This window comes from Megalops cyprinoides, chromosome 20 (assembly GCF_013368585.1).
Source record: "Megalops cyprinoides isolate fMegCyp1 chromosome 20, fMegCyp1.pri, whole genome shotgun sequence".
Classification (NCBI taxonomy): domain Eukaryota; kingdom Metazoa; phylum Chordata; class Actinopteri; order Elopiformes; family Megalopidae; genus Megalops; species Megalops cyprinoides.
Genome location: NC_050602.1, coordinates 3,090,629 through 3,109,940, shown reverse-complemented (window position 1 = coordinate 3,109,940; position 19,312 = coordinate 3,090,629). Strand labels below are relative to the sequence as shown.

At 43.9% G+C, this 19,312-nt stretch overlaps 1 protein-coding gene across 4 annotated transcripts in view; it reads left to right on the top strand.

Moving 5' to 3' along the window:
- The window catches only part of LOC118795376 (calmodulin-regulated spectrin-associated protein 2-like), a 56,062-nt gene extending 38,798 nt beyond the window's left edge, over nucleotides 1–17,264 (top strand). For 2 of the 4 annotated variants that reach the window (XM_036553827.1, XM_036553826.1), the window contains 12 exons: nucleotides 5,438–5,528; nucleotides 6,186–6,288; nucleotides 6,598–6,635; nucleotides 7,253–7,322; nucleotides 7,602–9,687; nucleotides 10,735–10,871; nucleotides 11,464–11,684; nucleotides 11,905–12,001; nucleotides 13,380–13,445; nucleotides 14,497–14,612; nucleotides 15,063–15,181; nucleotides 15,869–17,264. In XM_036553827.1, coding sequence (XP_036409720.1) covers nucleotides 5,438–5,528; nucleotides 6,186–6,288; nucleotides 6,598–6,635; nucleotides 7,253–7,322; nucleotides 7,602–9,687; nucleotides 10,735–10,871; nucleotides 11,464–11,684; nucleotides 11,905–12,001; nucleotides 13,380–13,445; nucleotides 14,497–14,612; nucleotides 15,063–15,181; nucleotides 15,869–16,174 — 3,450 coding nt within the window. In that variant the 3' untranslated portion in view covers nucleotides 16,175–17,264. The remainder of the gene's footprint in view (nucleotides 1–5,437; nucleotides 5,529–6,185; nucleotides 6,289–6,597; nucleotides 6,636–7,252; nucleotides 7,323–7,601; nucleotides 9,688–10,734; nucleotides 10,872–11,463; nucleotides 11,685–11,904; nucleotides 12,002–13,379; nucleotides 13,446–14,496; nucleotides 14,613–15,062; nucleotides 15,182–15,868) is intronic. The other 2 variants (XM_036553829.1, XM_036553828.1) reach the window with 1 other exon arrangement.
- The last annotated feature ends 2,048 nt before the right edge of the window (nucleotides 17,265–19,312 follow it).

Genomic DNA, 19,312 nt, shown 5'->3' with positions numbered 1-19,312 from the left:
ACATACCACCGTATTACCATCCTTTCGTAAAACACAGTACCATAGGGAGTAGGCATGTCATGTTACCAGAAATTTAGTAGTTGATACCAATACCAGTGAAATTTCATGATTCTTGATACCCAATTCAATACCACGGTAAAAAAAACAAAAACAAAACAATAAATCCCACGTACTTCAACATACACTCCTTTATTAAAAACATTTGAACATTACAAAAAACAACAACAGTGGCATGTAGCCTTCAAGTATTTAAAACAAACAATACTGTGCTTAATTACAAACAATCAACTTTTTATGATGGCACAGCATTTCAACTGCAGTATGTAATAATATAATATAATATAATATGTTTCTCTGAAAAGCTTCTGATATGGTTGGCTGCGTATGTGTTTGTTGACTTTGCTCCTGCCTCTCCTGGTTGACATCCTCCTCTGACTGATACTGTGAAAGGAAAATGATGAGATTTCAGTTATCAGGTTGCACACACAATGCACTAACACACACACACCTCTATATACTCAGAGTGCAAGCAGTAGTTTAAATTTACTGACATGGTGACAGATCATTAGTCCGGAAATATTTATTTAAAATGCTAACATTATATTTTGATGACAGATGACACAGACTGAACGGTAAGGACGGTAGCCTACTACTACTAGCTATGGTTACATTACGTTTGCCTTAACACGGTAGCCTTTAGCGTTTAGCATTGCAAACGTCGTATGGAACATATTTGGCTACACAGCAATATGCCAACTGTCTCAAACAAAAATAATGGTAACGTGTATTTCAGGATAAGGATAACAATGATAACACTTTGGATATGTTGTTAATGTAACGTTAACATGAATTGAAACTAACTCACCTTGCATTCTTGAATAAATCTGGATGTCTGTCTTTGAGGTGCTTCGCTACGTTGGAAGTATTTCCTCCTTCGTTCGATGGCACCGTTTGCATACTGGTTTTTGCGAATTTATCATTAATCCCTGATGACCCGCCTCGAAGGCAAAGCGGGCTACTTCTATACACGACTCTTACTGTTTTTGTTTTCGACGAGTAGAATCGAGGTGGAGCGGTCGCTGCAGCTGCATCCCCCGTAGCTACGGTACTGGAGAAAAACAAGTACCATCACGTTTTCGGAATTTTGGCATCGGCTTGGTACCAAAGTATCGGTTCTCGTGACATCCCTAATGATGGGATTGTTTTAACAATGCAAATTTGACAGCTATTCACTTTTCAGACAGTGTTACTGTCAATGGGAGGCAGAGTTTTGTTGCGCCTTTTAATGAGGTCCAACACTGAGGGAATTGTTCCCATTACTCGTGAAATGCGAGTCCCAAGCCAACTGACTGACTGTAGACAGAGAGAGAAAGAGACGCCTGTTGGGCACTCCTCGGCGCTGCGGACAGTCAGAGTCGGCCACAGTCCATTCTGATGGAAATAGGAGCTGGCTGCGTCTGCATTTCCTTTGACTCGCGCTGAAAGAGGGCCGGCGGGTCCCGCCTGTGAGGGGCCAAGCGCGGCGGGTCCCTGGCAGGGCGTGCGGGACGCAGGCCGCTTGTAGCTGAGCAGAGCGATGATGCTAGGGCTGCTGGTAGGCACAGTTGACACAAAATGTGAAGGAAGATGAGGATGGAGCACAGGGCAGGCAGAGTCCACCGAAGCCCTAACAGTGTTCCAGCCACCAGGGGCCCAGGAAACAGCTGGCAGTATCCATGCAGTGTGTGTGTATATATATATATATATATATATATATATATACCTCCCCGTTTGTCTGTCTGTCTGTCAAATCTATTCGTCGCTGTCCTGTCTGCCTGTCTATTGATCTGTATATTCAAGGTTCGAGTTATAATCTGAGCTTTATCGGCGTCTCTAAAATAACTAACGTTAGCGGCGGAGATAAATAAATAAATAATAGCCTAACGCGTGCACTTTTGTCTAGTGTTATGCTAATGCGGGAGTAAATTTGTAATCAATTTGACATTAGAAATAAATTTCTTTTTCATTTCTTGTGCAATGTGCTCTACAATCTGGGCACATGAATGATAAGATCCGTGAGCAGGGCTGACTGTCGCACCATTAATCTCATTAAGTTTCATAATGGGACTCAATTTTGTATATGGCAACCTTTCTTTAGCGACAATATAGGCTGCCCTGAACGAACTAGCTGTCTCCTTAAACATAGTGGAGCTGAGTTCTGCAACTTTCTTCGGAAGCACTTCCTTTTGTTTGAGCTCTGCTATTTCAAGAGCTCCTTTATGAGCAATACTGTCGCAGTGTATGTGAATTTTTTGCGCAACTGCTTTTGAACAGGGCTACTTACAGTCCCATTGATCCAGGCATCTGCCAAATGCACTCCAAACTTTTTCTCAGAAAGTAAGAGAGTCTTGGCATCCCAGACCATCCTCCTTTGCAAACAGCCAGGGGTTTCTTTCCTTCCAGGATCCCCACTGATTGTGTTCCCATTTCTGTGGCGGTCATTCCATTGTAGCAGCCCCTGCCTCTTCATCCTGCTCCTCTTCTGAACTGTCCAAGTGTGTGGCAGTCCCACATTCAGCAGCATCAGGTCTGGTAGCTGAGCTAGCATCCTCCGTAGCAGCAAAGCTAGTGCTAGCTGTCATGCTAGCAGGTGAATTCCAGTTGTCTAAAGATGCTTTTTGTTTCTTTGTGAAAAAACTGAAACTTGCCAGGCTTGTAGACCCCGTCGGCAGCAGCAGCCTTTTAGGTGGCATGGTAGTGAGTCTATACTACTACTTTCTAATATATTATAAAGATAATGTTGGCTGATGTATATAGTGGCGGCTTCTTCCAAATGGGTTTGCGTTCTCACGTTCACGCTCTCTCAACAGGCATAGTTTGCACAATATTCTGCTGTGCCCCATGGTGGCTTGGTAGTGAAGTGCAGCCATACTGTCATTCACGAGAGAATATGGTGCGTAGTTCTTTTGGAAAACATGTTTCTTTTAGCCTATTTTTCTCGTTAACGTAAATAATACTGATTGCATTGAAAAATGCATTATCTGTGATTAAAATAATGGTTGTTGGTTATTAGCGACCCCCACAGATGTATGATTTTACTGCTCTCATGGGAGCTCAGTCCCCTCCTTATGGGAGCTCAGCTCCCACTGGCTCCCACATAACTCGAACCCAATATATATCTCTCAGAGTGTCTGCCTGTCTCCTCCTAATTGCTGCCTTTACTCAAGTGGGTGCAGATCTGAAAGTTGTGGTAATATGAAGGAGTGTGAGTTTTCACCATCACCCTCAAGGGTCACCCTCATTGACTGTGCTGTTAAGGCAGACATGGTATCCAATCAAATCAAGGCCTGCCTTCTTCCTCATCCCTAACTGACACAGGGATGACATACATATGCTGGGTTTAGGGTCAAGATGCATGGAGGGCACTTCAGCAATCTTGTGTTCTTGCAAAGACCAGTTTAATGCAAGATTTATATAAAGTATCCACAGTATATGAAAAGAAACGCCACCGTGAAATCTTATTGCTATACAGCAGTGTTAGAGTAAACAGGAAGATCATCTGTTTCAGAGTCCTTTTCACAGGACTCTCAAGGAAAGCAGGCAAGACTTGAGGTGTCAGTGTGAATTTTTCCTTCCTTTTTCTTCCCTGACACATAGGAATGACAGCAAAGTTACAGCAGTGCCATGGGTGTGCTCCTGCCTTAAGGTGTTCCTCCTAGGCATCATAGTTAAAATGCTCATACTTGCAATACCTGAGAAATCAGATTCATTTGACTTGATAGATACATCATTGAAGTATCTTCTTTGATTGCTGTCTAAGGTTCATACAATGCAGATTGAGTTGCTGCTATAGACACCTCATTGCACATGATATGTAATTGGATGAGCAGTGCATTTCTTCCACATTGGACCGTGAAGGAGTATCCTTTTCTGGTATTGGGTAATAAGAAAAACTGCCTCAAGTGTTTAATAAGTAACCCATTTCATATGCTGTGTGTGTTAATATTTTATTTTGTGTTTATGTGTATAAATGGTTAAATGATGGATACTTCTTTTCCTCTTCTCAAATTTAACAGTAGTAGAATTCTTGCAGTCAGCATTGTAAATCAGATCATTGTAATCATCATTTGTGTATGTGTGTGTGTGTGTGTGTGTGTGTGTGTAACCTGTTGGTTTCAAATGAGCATTTCTATCTTTCTAGGTATTCTTGCATTTAAAATGTCAAAACTATCTTGGTGTGTTCAGTATCATGTCAGGCTGTTTGTTCCTTACGTGAGATATACTCCCTATTATTGATACTAATAGTGACACAGGCAAGTTTGTGGACCTTAGACAGGTGATTGAATCTTGATTGATTGAGTTTGACTTATGGATTCTGCTCTTAATGCATGTGTGTAGGTTCTTTGCATCAGTAAGAGGAGTGCGCGAGTGTTTCAGTACAAGCCGACTGCAGATTCCGATTTTCGCTCTATTAAGGCTAATCTGCTGGTTGTGTCAGGACCTGATTGGAAAAGGGAGGACCATCCAGGATTTTTGGTAAAAAATCCATCACCCAACATGGAATCCTCTCATGAGAATCTCTCCCCAGATTTAAGTGACCAAGCCAGTGTATCTGCTACCATCATTAGCGTAGTGTTTCACTTCCCTGTTTGTAGCGTCATGTGGATGAATTCATATCTTAGACCTGTAATTTTATGTGTGCTAGTTTTCTGCAGGGTATGTGGTAGCTCTCTGCTTGGAATGGTGTAGACCTGCTGTAGGGTATATTACTTTGCGCTTACGCAGTTAAACAAGTACACACTTGAGAACTCAGTGCTGTGCTTGCCCATGACACATGCTTGAATGTGGTCAGTAGTGTTCTGCTGGTACAACTTTCCATGCTACTTGATTAGATACACTTTGTACTCGCACCTTGTAGGTTGCTCTGGATAAGAGCATCTGCTAAATGACCGTAATGCAATGTAGTGTTAAACATATTGCACCCTAAGCACAACTCCAGAGGTTATGCAACATCAGAGATTTACTCCACTGATCAGGTTGTGCGAGGCTACAGCCCTCTCTCTACCATCTGTGAAACAGAGGGACTCATAAACATAAAAGCATGGAAGACGAACATGATTTATCATTTTTAATATTTTCTACTCCCCCCTTTCCTCTTGCCTTTTAACAAAATTACCATCGATCTCTGCCCCATGCTGCAAAGGTATCTCTCAGCAGCATTGTGTTGGTCTGACCTCCTCTGACATTGCTGCTGGGTTGATGTTGCTCTCCTGCAGCTCACAGGGACATCTAGTGGAGATTTACAGCACATGCACTGCACTGGCCATGTTTTCAGGGCACTGTGGTAAAAATTAGCCAAGCCTTTGTGTGGAATCAATACATGTCTTCAGATCCTATTTGCCAGGGGTACCATGGACATTCCTAAATGTGAGTTTCTCTTTTTAATGTTTTTTTGCAGAATAACTACCTTGTATTTATGGCTGAGCTGTTCTGGTGGTTTGAGGTGGTGAAGCCTTCCTTCGTGCGACCGCGTGTATTAAACACCCAAGGTAAGAACAAGGGGAAACTAAACTAAGTCCGTGGAGGATAACTGCAGGACTCTGGCATAAATAGAGGTGCTAGACTGATTAAATGGACATGCTGATTTTGTCAGTACTCCGGTCCCCTAGCTGTTGTTTTGGTGTTCTCCCTGTCTGTCTATATGGTCCATGTGCTTTTGTTTACTGTTCCCATGTGTTCCAGCCCTGCCCCGCTCTCCACCCTGTCCCCGCCCACCTGATTTCCTGATCGCCTCCACCTGCCTGCATCCCATCTCTTCATCAGCCCAGCCCTATATCTGCTCTGCTTGTCTCTGTCTTGTTGCCAGTTTGTTGCAGTGTTTTTTTTTTGTCTGTCTCATTCCCGCCTGTATATTCTGTTTTGGAGTTTCCTGTGCTGACCTTGCCTGTTCCTCAACTTTGTCTCTGCCTGCCGCTCTGACCTGTTTGCTTGATCTGCCTGCCTGCCTGGTCCCGACCCTCGCCTGCCTTGTTTACGATCCCGGCCCCTGATCTGCCGCTCTTCGGACTGCTTCCTTGGTTTTGACCCTGCCTGTTCTGACATTCCGTACCTGCCCTGTGACTTCAGTAAAACCACTTAGAACCTGAGTACGTCTGGTCTGCATTTGAGTCCGTGCCTGTGCCCTGACAGATTTTGTCTGTCAGCAGCTCCAGACCCCATCCTGCGATCGAGGGACATGCCCACAGTGACTGTTTCTGATGTCACCAAACGGAGCTTCATGGAGAAACCTCCCAGTCCAGATAAGCCCAGGTACAGTTCTGTTTGCTGTGCACTACTTATTCATACTAGATGTATGAGAAAGACCTTCATTCCAGTCTGACCATATGCTGGTTTGTCCTCATAAGAAATGTATGGACTTGTTATTCTCTTGTTTGGTACACAATATTCAGTTGGGCTTTGTGTTGCAAATTTTAATTATCTCTTTTGTTCTTTTCTCTGCTTTTCTTTTGGTCTTTCACGCTTTCTTTCTTGATTACTTGCTCCACCCCTACCTCTCTTGCTCTCCCCTTTCTCTCTCTCTCTCTCTCTCCCTCCCTCCCCCCATCCCTCTGTTAACAGTCTGCCTCTCAGGCCAAAACCTAAGACCTCCACTTCAGGTAACAGAAACTACTGCATACTAGTCTCAACACATTTGAGTCTCTGACAGTTTATTTTGTAATATAAATCATCTTTACCAGAACAGAAATTCACACCAAAGAACTCCTTAGTTTTTGAAGCAGTAAAAGTAATTAATCTGGAATTCTTTCATGGTTCCTGCACTAGCTATACAGTAATCAAACCACAAGCAATGCTGAAGCAAACACTGTTTCTGCTGAAATCTCATGAACTAATAACATCACTGTAAAACATAAATGGATTAATTTATCCAGGACAGCCAGAGAGTACATTTTGAAATGGTTGCAGCAAGTCTGAAATTAAGAGTCTGTTCAATTCTAAACCACTAGAAAGTGTCAGCATGTAGCATTCTGGTGTCAGAACCAGTAAAAATGAATGGAAAGGTTTATTTAGTTCTCTTCCTTTTGGATCTCCATGAAACTGTAACTTACATACACTTAAATATAATTTTGTTTCGCATTTTAGTGTCGCCTTAAATTTAAATGGAGACCCTCTGAAAAGGCCTCCATTATGTGACAAATTTCTGTTCTTAATGTAGTTGTTGATGTCTTTGTTTCTCGGGGATTCTTAATGCTTACGGTTTTTTTTTTCTTGTCAGGTGTAATAAAACGATCAACCTCAATGTCCTACGTGGATGGGTGTGTAGGGACATGGCCAAAGGAGAAACGGTCAGTACTGTCAATGTGAAACATTGTGGAACTAGTCTTATACTATACACTACAGTATGTCCTTTACCTAGCTGTAACACACTCCCAGTTTCAGTTTCACTCCCAGTTATATTATTTAGGTTATTTTCATGTACTGTTGTTCTTGGGATCTTATTATACGACTGTTGTTCCTTTGCTTTGTACATCTTTCTGGATAAGAGTGCCAGCCAAGTGACTAATGGAATAGAGATGATTACTTCATCTCTATGATGATTAAATGGAATCTCCTTTGACTGACAGGTCCTCAGCTCATGGGATATCCTTTGATATTCCGTTTGATAAGGAAGACACCATCCTGTCAGGCACAACTCCGATTCGAGGGATGAGCCGGTCTGCCAGCACGGATGGGCTGGGATTCAGGGTCGGCCACTTCCCCCGCAACATGAAGAGGAACCTCTCCTTCCAGCCCGTCAACGGGCAGACTGATAGGGACGACATCGAGGAGGAGGGTTGTCCAGAGGGTCGGCCAGGCGGCTCCGACAGACGCCCGGGGCGACCTCTCCTGGGGAGACAGGTGGCGTTCTCAAACGGGCTGGTCCCTGAGCAGCACGGCCACGGGGCCACCCCCAGCATCGAAGAGGCCCTGAAAATCATCCACAGCAATGAGAGGCCCAATGGCAGCCTCGGGGCGGAGGGCGCTGACAACGGCTTCTTTCTGCATGGCCCCAGCGGGGGGGTCCCAGGCGCCAAGGCCAGGCTGGAGGACGGAGACACAGACTCAGCCTCCACGGAGGTGGACACGGGCATCCATGTGCGGACCGAGGACATCCAGGACGAGGACTCGTCACTGAGGGACTACACGGTGAGCCTGGACTCAGACGCCGACCACGAGGGCGACCCGCGGGCCTCGGCCAGCCCCTGCCCGAGCCCACTCTCACTCGGCGGGAGGTCGCACGCCGGCAGCTCCACCTCCTCCAGCTCAGGTGTCCGCATGACCAGCTTCGCCGAGCAGAAGTTCCGCAAGCTGGGCCACGTCGAGGGGAGGAGCAGTGGTGGCAGCAGCAGCTCCCAGAAGACCACACCCGAGAGCTCAGAACTCAACATAGCGCGCTCGGGGGCCTGGTCCCCTGCGCCGGAGGACGAGAGCCCTGTCCGCCGGGCACCCCGGGACCCCACCCACATGCTGGCCTCCGAGATGGTGCAGCTGAAGATGAAGCTGGAGGAGAAGCGGCGGGCCATCGAGGCGCAGAAGAAGAAGGTGGAGGCGGCCTTCACCCGGCACAGGCAGAGGATGGGCCGCACAGCCTTCCTGAACGTGGTGCGCAAGAAGGGTGGTGGGACCTCACCCCTCAGGGAGGAAGCCTCTGGTTCGGAGGGCGACAGGCTCTCTCCAGATGCCCAGCCTCGCAAGGTGGTGGACGGCGAGGGCGTGCAGCCCGGGAAGACCAAGGGCGCCCCTGATGGTGCGGAGCAAGGCCCTGAGCAGAGCCCCGGTGGGCGGCCACGGTCCCCAGCCGAGGAGGTGGACCTGGCAGAGTATACGCGGTCCATTGAGCGGCTGAACACCTCTCTGGGCTTCCTGCAGGTGGAGATGCAGCGGCTGGCGCAGCAGCAGGAGATGATCATGCAGATGAGGGAGCAGCAGCAGGCCTGGGTGATCTCCCCACCCCAGCCGTCCCCACAGAGGCAGGTGCGGGAGCTGCGAGGTGCCGTCCGCTCCGCAGGATCCCTGTCGCCCGTCCTGCCCTCCGCCCACCGCTCCCCCACCGCCATCAAGAGGAAGTCAGCCTCCTTCCACTCACGTACGCCCCGCACGCCGCGGCCCAGCGAGCTCAAGGTGGCACCCTTCAGCCGCATGCTCAACACGCCGCAGTCCGTGGACAGCCTCCCACGCCTGCGCAGGTTCTCCCCTAGCCAGACCCAGCTCAGCTCCTTTGCCTACCTTGGGCACGACCCCACCCCCACCCCCAGCCATGCCCCTGCACCTGCCCCAGGACCTGAGCCCCGAGAGAAAGACTGCACCGGGGAGCCCAAACCCGAGCTCCCTGCGCCCACAGCGGACTCTGAGAAGAGTCTGGAGGCAGGGCCACTGAAATCCCCGACCAAAGAGATGCAGGGGGTGAGGAAGGGAGAGGGTTCAAAGGTCAAACCCACAGAGTCGTCTGCATCTGAAGTTCTGTCCCAGCCTGTTGCGGAGGCCTTCACGGTGATCCCTGTGGGGAATCCCACTGACCAAACATTCACAGGCATCAGGAACTTGATAGAGGTACCCCTCTCTGTGCTGAAGCCCCCAGAGGGACAGGGTCTGGGGGCAGGCGATGGTGGAGATCCCAGCGGAGAGATCCACTTGGAGGACCAGAAAATGTGCTGTGGGTTCTTCTTCAAGGTAAGAACAAGTATTCGTGCCCATATTTGCTGAGTGAATAGTTTTTTGGACAGCAGCGGTAGTGTTAGGGAACTGGGTCTATGAATGGGAGATTGCTGGTTCAGATGCAGTGAGGCTGTATGGATTTTACACCATTAGTCAAAGAACTTAACCTGTATTTCTTCATAAATTCTTCATGGGCGGCAGTGTAGCATAGTGGTTAAGGAGCAGGACTCGTAACCGAAAGGTTGCCGGTTCGATCCCCGCTGGGACACTGCTGCTGTACCCTTGGGCAAGGTACTTAACCCACAATTGCCTCAGTAAATATCCGGCTGTATAAATGGATAACATTGTAATGAACTGTAACCTATGTAAGTCGCTTTGGATAAAAGCGTCTGCCAAATGAATAAATGTAAATGTATGTATGTATATAAATGTAAAAAGTATAAATGGATACTATGTATATGATGTGTAGTCACCCTAGACAAGGATATAAAGCAAAACAAAACTGTATGAGGTTTGACCTTTCTGCAAAGTCACAAACAAAAAATGGCCTTAAAGTAACCAGTGTAAGATGTTTAACTAACTGCAGCCTTATACTATACCACAGTCTAGACCAATGCGCCCTAATTTTATGACAGTGGACTTTGCTTCAATTCCCATGACTTCTCCATGCTGGCTTTTTTTGGAAGATACAGAAATTTTTTATTTGCAAAAGATGAATGGTTAAGTGAGTATGTGGGCCAGAGGAGAAAACAGCCATCTCACTGGTGCAAGATAGTCTGCAGAGCGTATACTGAGAAAATGTGGTTGGTGAATTAATGATTTAGGTCCAGTCAAGCAGGTTAATGAGCTCCAGCAACAGCAGCTCTCTTTTAGTGAAAAGGATTTTAATTAATAAGGAATAAAACACCCCCCCCTCTTTTAGGACACAGTCTGTGCAGCCACAAAGGCTGAACAATTAGCACAGTGACTGCTACACAAATGTGTGTCAGACAGAATATCAGATGTTAGTCTGGCCTTGACAAGAGCGGTTTTAATGTGGCTCGGGCTGCTGCTGTTGCCTAGGATGACCAGAAGGGCGAGGAGGACATTGCGCTGAAAAGGGCGGCACTGCTGGAGAAGAGGATGAGGAGGGAGAGAGAGACACAGCAAAAGAAGCAGCAGCTGGAGGTGGAGCTTGAGCAGAAGAAGGAAGAAGCACGGTGAGTCACTGCCCCACCCCCCGAAGGGCCGCATCCCCCAAAATACCGCCAACCCTGAAGGATGTCACTTTTCAGGAGTGCTAAGACAGTGTCAGATGACACACACACAGGCACAGGGATCACACAAAGCTGACATTACAAGGCTGGCCTTGACTCTTGTTGCATATACAGTGTGAACCTTAGAAATATAATCAGAATAAACATAAAGTATGTATTGACAGATAGATACAAGTAAAATGTCAATTGTATGCTTGCATAATATTCAAGGATAACCTAGTCAGATATTATATATTACTTGACAAAATGACTTTAATTTTTGAAAAACCACAGAGCATGAAGGAAGTGAGTTCAAAAATTCAGAGGTATGTGTTAACGAAGTTGAAGTAAATATGAAAGCTCAGAAACATATTTAAAGAAATATAGGATACAGAGGAAAGAATTTAATAAAAATATCTCATGCCTCCTCTGCTTCTGCTCCTTGCAGAAATTAACAAAGCTTGGCACGATGTAACAGTGAAAGCATGTTATCCCTAAAAAGCCTCCAGACTCTCTAACCTTTGTGACTCTGGTTTTCCATCCTTCTCTTCCTCAGGATGAAAGCGGAGGAAGAGCGTAAGAAGAAGGAGGAGGACAAGGCGCGCAGAGAGTACATCAAGCAGGAGTACCTCCTCAGAAAACAGCTCAAACTCATGGAGGATATGGACTCTGTCATCAAGCCCCGTCCCTCCAGCACTAAGCAGAAGAAGCCCCGCCCAAAGTCGATGCACAGAGATAGCATGGAGTCTCCCAAGGTCCCACCCAGGGCGGGGTCGGGTAAGCCCACCCCCTGTTCCATGCCGTGTTGAGCACCGTGATCATGCAGAATCCTGAGAAATGGCCGTCCGTCATGAAGTGTGAAATGAAAACAGGCTTTCTCTCTGTGGGCTTCTAGAATGAGCTGTACAGAAGTGTGTACAAAGCACAGTGAACAGAGGCATCTCACAGTGCATCTAACAGAATTTCATTTGTGTTGACTTTTGTTTCCCATGTCCAGGTTCCCGGCCTCGTGTGTATTCTGTCTCCAGTCTGTCCCTGGCTTCACTCAACCTGGGGGACAACGACAGTGTGAACTCAGACAAGAGGACCCCCAGGTGAGGCCATTTCCCAACCCCTGATGCTTAGTCTCCATGTGAACAGTCTCAAAGCTGCAGTACAGTGTTAGTGTTAGCAGTGTTGTACTTTGGATCCAGAGCCTTCTCACCGGAAGGCAAGGTTCTGATACACACTGTTGGAAGTCATGGTGTGGCAATTAGCACAAGGTACTAAATATAAGGAGTGGAAAATGCAGGGTATGAAGGCTGGCTTTTAAGAATACAAACCACAGGGAAAGTATTTGTTTGTATGCACCAAGCGTTCATAATGCTGTCTTATCAAGGCTTTATTTATCCAACCATTTTTTTAATTCTACGTGCATTACTGATAATTCTTGAAAGTAAGTTCCCTTTAAGGGTACATCTCTCATTTTAATGTCATATGTCGGACAACAGACTCTCTGGACGCCTTCAAGAATAAACTTAAAACTCATCTGCTCATGCTGTATCTGTAGCCTACCTTCACCCCAATGTATGTCTTTCCATCCTATCAATTGTTATGTATTGTCATGTATTATGTTCAAAAAAAAAAAACTCCACACTAGCTTAGCATTTTAACTTTGGATCTTACTGACCTCTTGTAATACCTTACGATGTCTACTCTTAGCATAGTGATGCACTTATTTGTAAGTCGCTCTGGGTAAGAGCATCTGTTAAATGATGTAATATGTAAAAACTGGCTTTGCTGTAGCAAGCAAAGTAAAAACATGTTTAGTAGGATAAAAAGAGCACCTTCAAATTCTAACTTTTATCAATTATTACGTCCAAAACACAGCATATGATATCGCCTTTCTCTCTTGCTGAAAATCTATCCTGCGAATCTCTTCTTTTGTCTGAACAGTATTGTAGAAGTAACACCATAGTATAGTAGTAAAGCTAAGTATTTAGTACAGTACACAGTACAATACAGTAAATACTTCAATCTTGTCAGAAGGACATGTTATTGGTAACATAAGACACTTGAAATGAATGGCTCTTGTCCTGATGGAAGATGCAGAAATGAAAAAAACATGTACGTTCATTTAAGGTGAAGCTTACATATGTAATATAATTTCCTGTATTTACGTACACTCTGTATTTATATCTTATGAATGAATCCTACAGGAAGTATCTCCTAACTACACAAGCTATTCATTGTTTCTTGTTTATGTTGTAATCTGCAACCTGATTGGCTAATCCATTAACCATTTTGAGTATTGGTTAATGGATGGCCGTAGGTCGAATATCTAATCTGAGTGATTTCCTAGCTGCTTCCCTCTGACATTTTCTCCCTTAAGTGCTCAGTGAATTGAAACTACATCCCTAACCTTCTCTGTTCTCCACTTCCTTGTCTCCTTTTTATTTTCTTTACTCTCTCTCCGTTTTGTGGGATTTTCAGAAGCAGTAAATTAGCCTCTGGAAGCCTATACTTCTTTCTGAACTCCCCCAAAGTGAAAAAGGCAAGGTTAGTCTCTTTAGTGTGGCCCCTCTGTTACTCATCTCCCGTGCTCCTCTCCCGTTGGTTCATGGGGGCACAGAGCTAGATTTCACCATCCATCCAGGAAATCCGAGGCCAAAGTGAACTTTCCATTCTGCATCCTGGAAGCCGCTCTGGAAGCTGGCTGTACATATCCTGAAATAAGGGAGCTGATTACCTCTGAACAATTTGGCTGCGCTTTTCCCTTACAGAAATTTCCAAAATATTTACTTAAAATATAAAGAAAACACTTTGAAAGATCTGGCAAAATATGTGTCACAAGTATTACATCTATGAATATTTTTGGAATTTTTCCTGTTTGTGGCATATACTGTAAAAGAACAATGTGTAACAAAATGGCATATATTTACATATTCTATTCATGGTATCCCTTTTATTTTATGCTATACCACATACATGGTTTGGTTGAGGAGCGATCATAGGATGTAATTTGAAGCTAGGCCTCAGTTTACCAACCCCTAAAAGGCCCTAAATATGTGATGATCATGTAGATATCATTGCTTCACATTGAGCCTATTTATTACTAGATAAAGGGTGACCCCTAGAGTTCTGTCAAACACTAACACTAAGTTAAGTGTAGTGGGTATTTTCAGTAAATGGTGTCTCCCTTTTCCTGTGAAAGTGGAGACTGGATCTTCCTGAGCATTGTGTTCTGTGCGTCCAGTTTTGTTCCAGGCACATTAGAAACTAACCAGTGCAGGACCTCTAAAAGCATACCAGCAATGCTCAGTGTAGTGGCCGTCATTGCTCCAGTCATGCATACAGAACACCCATCATGCATTTGTGAGGCAGCTAATGCTTAATACTCCATTGTTTTTCATTATAATGCTTCTCACAGTGGTTCCTTTGGTCATTGGAGGTGGCCTCCACACTTGCACCCACGATGCACTGCTCTGGCAATGAACTTCGCAAGCTTTGCTGTCATACACTTCATTTCCACAGCCACGGCATAGGCATGGCTATGGCCGGAATCACAGTGACTTACTGTTTCTAAATGTGAGCATTCCCCTCCCCCCAGGCCAGACTCCGCTGATGGGTTTCTGTCCCCATGCCTCCTGGGAAGTGGGAACGGAGACAAAGACTGGGAAAACGGCTCCACGACTTCGTCTGTGGCATCCAACACAGAGTACACAGGTGCAGCCGCCATGTCACACTATGCTGCCTTTCCGCTTAGGATGAGTGGCTCTAGTATATACGGTTCTCTGACAAAAACATCATCTTGGGGAAAATGTTTGTGTCAGATGTTCACATTAAACAATAACAGTTGTCCAGTTGTTTTGTTTCAGTATTTGGTCTGTTAAATGTTTCCTTCAAAATGATCACTTTTGCAGTATAACTCCACCTGTTAATTACAGAGGACTGTCACATCACACTTTCCAAACAGACTATTTCTTATGTCATATGAGTGGTCCATCCAGTTTCTTAATCACCCTTTACATCTCCCTCTATTATCTGCGAGGCATGCCCCTGAGGCTGAATACTAAGGCAGGCTGCCTGAAGTGTGTGTGATCACGCTGGAGGTAAATCTACACTGACCACGTGAGCAGGCCATACACCAACCATGGTCTGTTTGCTTCTGAACAGGGCCCAAGCTGTACAAGGAGCCGAGTGCCAAATCCAACAAGCATATAATCCAGAATGCACTGGCCCACTGCTGCCTGGCCGGCAAAGTCAATGAGGGGCAGAAGAACCGGATACTGGAGGTAGGAGGTCACGGTTTAATCTGATTCAATCGCAACACAGCCTCGCTGTTCTCAGTCTGACTCTTCCACCTTTATTTGGATCCTTGGATGTTTAGGCCCAAAATCCATTTATTAGTATTAGTTTAGTTAATTATTTGGTATATTTTATAAGCATTACTTATTGAGAGAGACTCAGTGTATGTTCCTAAATAATAATATTGTTCAATTACAGAGCTCAATATCAGCTTAAGTTTCTTGTTTCTGTACCTGAACATGCATGATTATTAGTTTTTTTTTGTTTTTTTTTGAGATGCCTTTAAAACACTTGGATTGACACCTGGAATGTCTGGAGATTCAGGTGCCATCCAAGAAGTGGCTACAATTAAGTAATTAAGATTCAAGTTAGACTGAAACCCAGAAACCCCTTGGCTCTCCAGTGACCAGCTGACCTAGCTAGGTAGTTGTTTTGCGTGTCTTTGTAGATGATTGGCAGATAGACCAATCCTTCATAAGTGACCCATTTGCCATGTTTCCCATGAGACCTCCATGTCATGCACTGCCTATAAAGCCAGGGATTTTATTTCAGGCCTGAGCTGGGTACCTCCCCAGCAATAAGACATGGATCTTCCAAGAGTAGTCGATTGTGTGACATTTATCTGGCATTTAAAAAAATTCTCATCTTTTGTTTCTTTCCCCATTTTTTAAAAGGAAATGGAGAAGTCAGAGGCCAACAACTTTCTGATCCTGTTCCGAGACTCGGGTTGCCAGTTCCGCTCCCTCTACACGTACTGCCCTGAGACTGAGGAGATAGCCAAGCTGGCAGGCATCGGGCCCAAGTCCATCACCCAAAAGATGATTGAGGGCCTGTTCAAGTACAACTCAGACAGGAAGCAGTTCAGCCACATCCCCGCCAAGACCATGTCTGCCAGTGTGGATGCCATCACCATCTACGGCCACCTGTGGCAGACCAAGAAGCCTGGCACTCCCAAAAAAGCGCTGCCCACCAAGTCCTAGTGGAGTGACTAACTTTGCCCGGTTTCCGGGCAAACCGGGAGCCCACCGTGTTCAGCTTGCACTTCGTTGTAGGTTGTCAGCTTGGATTCAATGCCTGCAACGCAGCAAGGATGAATCGATTTTCCTCCTTTTTTTCTCAAGTTCATTCCTCTTCCCTCTCTTGAGTTGCGACTGGACACGGAAACCTTCTGACATTATGCACAACTGGAATGTAGAGGACTATTTAAAATTATTCAGTGGAGCTGACTCGATGTGTCTGCTGTGTGAGAGCATAGAATCATGGATAATTTTACCAATTCGCATGTGTGTGTGTGTGTGTGTGTGTGTGTGTGTGTGTGTGTGTGTGGTTTCTGTATGTGGTGGGTAATACAGGTGTGGATGCCATGTTGTTGATTTGGTACACTGAAGCACTGAATGTCTCTCATCTGCACAGACTGAACTCTCACATATGCTAATGTTATGTGGCCTTATGTTTGTTTTGTGTTTTGAATGTGGGTGCTAACAGGTTGTGCAGTTGTTCCGCAAGAGGCTTTCGTACACGGGTGAAGCTTGTTTCTTATCGTGGTCAATTAACATGGCTGGCATTGGGTCCGTATAAAAACAGGAGCGATGAGGACCGCACTACCCAAGAAAAACACCATCACCAGGGATATTCAGTTTGGCTGCTATCACCTTATCCTTCCGTAGACATACTATATGTTAAAAGGTTGAATCAAAAATATAAGGAACATCTATTAGGTATATCAAAATATATTGCAAATATCTTTAAACGCAGACATTATTGCAACTTTCAAACACAGACACACACGTACATACATAGGAAGAAGGTGGCAATAATCGATAAACTTTCCCATATTTGCAATAAATGGATTTTAGAATACGCTGTAAAATTACATTTTGTGTTAAGTATATATCATCCTAAAATGTTAGTATATTTTCAGAGTGAATTCCCTACCTTTTGGATTAGATATATTCTGCCATATGTCATCGAGTGAGTAAATACAGATAGTAAGTCATTGCTGAAGTACTTTCATGCTTGACTCTCCCCACTAACCCTGTATTTTTACCTGTTGGTCATACTTCATTTTAAGGACCCTTTCATACTGTTAAAACATTTTATGAATACATTGCTACTTTCTTAAACAGTTCATAAATAGATAGTAGAGGTGAAGTAAACTGATAATAAGACTTCCTTTTTTGTTGTCAGTATGTCTTTTTGCATTACTTAAGATACTTAAGGTAAAAATCAATGTCACAACCAGACAGTAGTTTAGAATAAGAAATCTGAACATACCAAAGGTACATTTTTAAAACTATTTCTAAATTATTTCACACCCTTAATTTGGACTATTAGTACCAATCCGCCGACTGTTTGATAACTGCTTTGAAAAATTAGCAATTCATGAATGTTTTAACAGTTTAAACAGGCCCTTCAAATAAAGTTTGCCTTTTATGCTTTAATCAGGCTTTTAAAGTCCCAGTTCATTAGTAGTGTTGCATAATATACCTTGAACGTAAAAAATACAGATTGTTTAAGACTAGTTTGTACATAATTAAGGTATCACTTATAATGAATAGAGCAGACTATTTATATATCATAGATATTTAAAACAAAAACAGGGCCCTTCATTCAAAATGCAGTTGTATTCACTCATCAGTATTATTGATCATCGAAGCTTAAAAATAGAGAACAAATCTGTTACATGAACGTGCAGTTTAGAAACAATACTAAAAATAAATACTGTTCAAAGCCTTTATAAGTGTTTGGATCAGACAGCAATTTCAGAACATGTACAGGCGATAACCAGTTTGTGTTTAAGGTTCCATTTAAGCTAATTTACTATTGTAAATGTTTTCTAATTTAGCTGTGGGCACATTGGATAGAGGAGAGGTGGAAAAAATCATTTTATTTTTTCAGGGATGTTTTGTTTATTGTCCTTCATGAGTAAAATGTTAATATTAAATATTCCTGCAGTGTTCATATGTTTCAACATAAAAATAATTCTGTTTATAAAGGCATATACCATTAGCAATTTTCTTCTGTATCTTTGTCTGCCTCACCGTAGATTCCCATTAAGGACTCGTTTAATGAGGCTTTGGATGTGCTCAAAACCCTTAGGAGGGAGGGGAAGTATAAAAAGATGGTTTCTTTTAAATGAGGAGAAACTGTTTCTTTCTTTACACCAGTACTTTCCATTATACACAGAGGGATGGAGGGACCAGGGAAATTTTTTGCAGTGTTATGCAGTTGTTCCTCTTAGAAGTGGATTTTATTTTTAACATATTCATGTGATGTATGTACCTTTTATATATTTGCTCAGTGTGTATGAAAAAAATATTTTCATCAAGACTGGTGGCTCTGAAGTAATAGTTTTAAAAAGGTCAGGCTGATTCATACAATAGTACCTACATTCTAGGAACTATAGGAATATCTACTCTATGCTTTTAACCATTGCAAATGATAAATGACTATTTATGTGAGTGAATTTCATTTGTCATCAAAGTGATTTTTAAACTGGTCAAAGTCAACATGCAATTAATCACCAAAATGAAACCATTTGGGAACCTGTGAGTTGAATGATGCCAAACCCTCATGCACCACCCTGGTGATTTGCATAATGCTGTATACTGTACTAGGAGCAGGCCTGGCACCAGGAGAAATACAGAGGGGTGGAATTGTAATCCACGGGGGGCCACAAAAAGTCATGAATACTATGTAGATATTGAGATATAAGGAAACAACTGGGGGTGCACTGAGGTCATCGTCGTCCCCTAAGCATGCCCATAGCGCCAGGCCTGACTAGGAGACTAGTTATTTAGTAAGTATCCAGACACATTCAAAGGTGTCCTGTAGTTAATTGGATGTCATACCCCATTTCAGTTTTCCTGAAAATATTCCCTACATAAATGTTTCATGTGGTGTATGTTGGTAAATGTGTTACAGATTTGTTGCAGAAATAAGTGCCATACATCTAAATAGATTATATATTTTTTTAATTCCATGGGAAAAGATTCCAGATGAAATGTAGTAGCTGTCTTTCTCGCAAGATCAAGTCCGAGTTCAGAGTTGTTTGTCCCGTATTTCTAGAGCCAGTGTACTGGTAGGGTTTTGCTACCATTTGCTGTCAGAGCTGACAT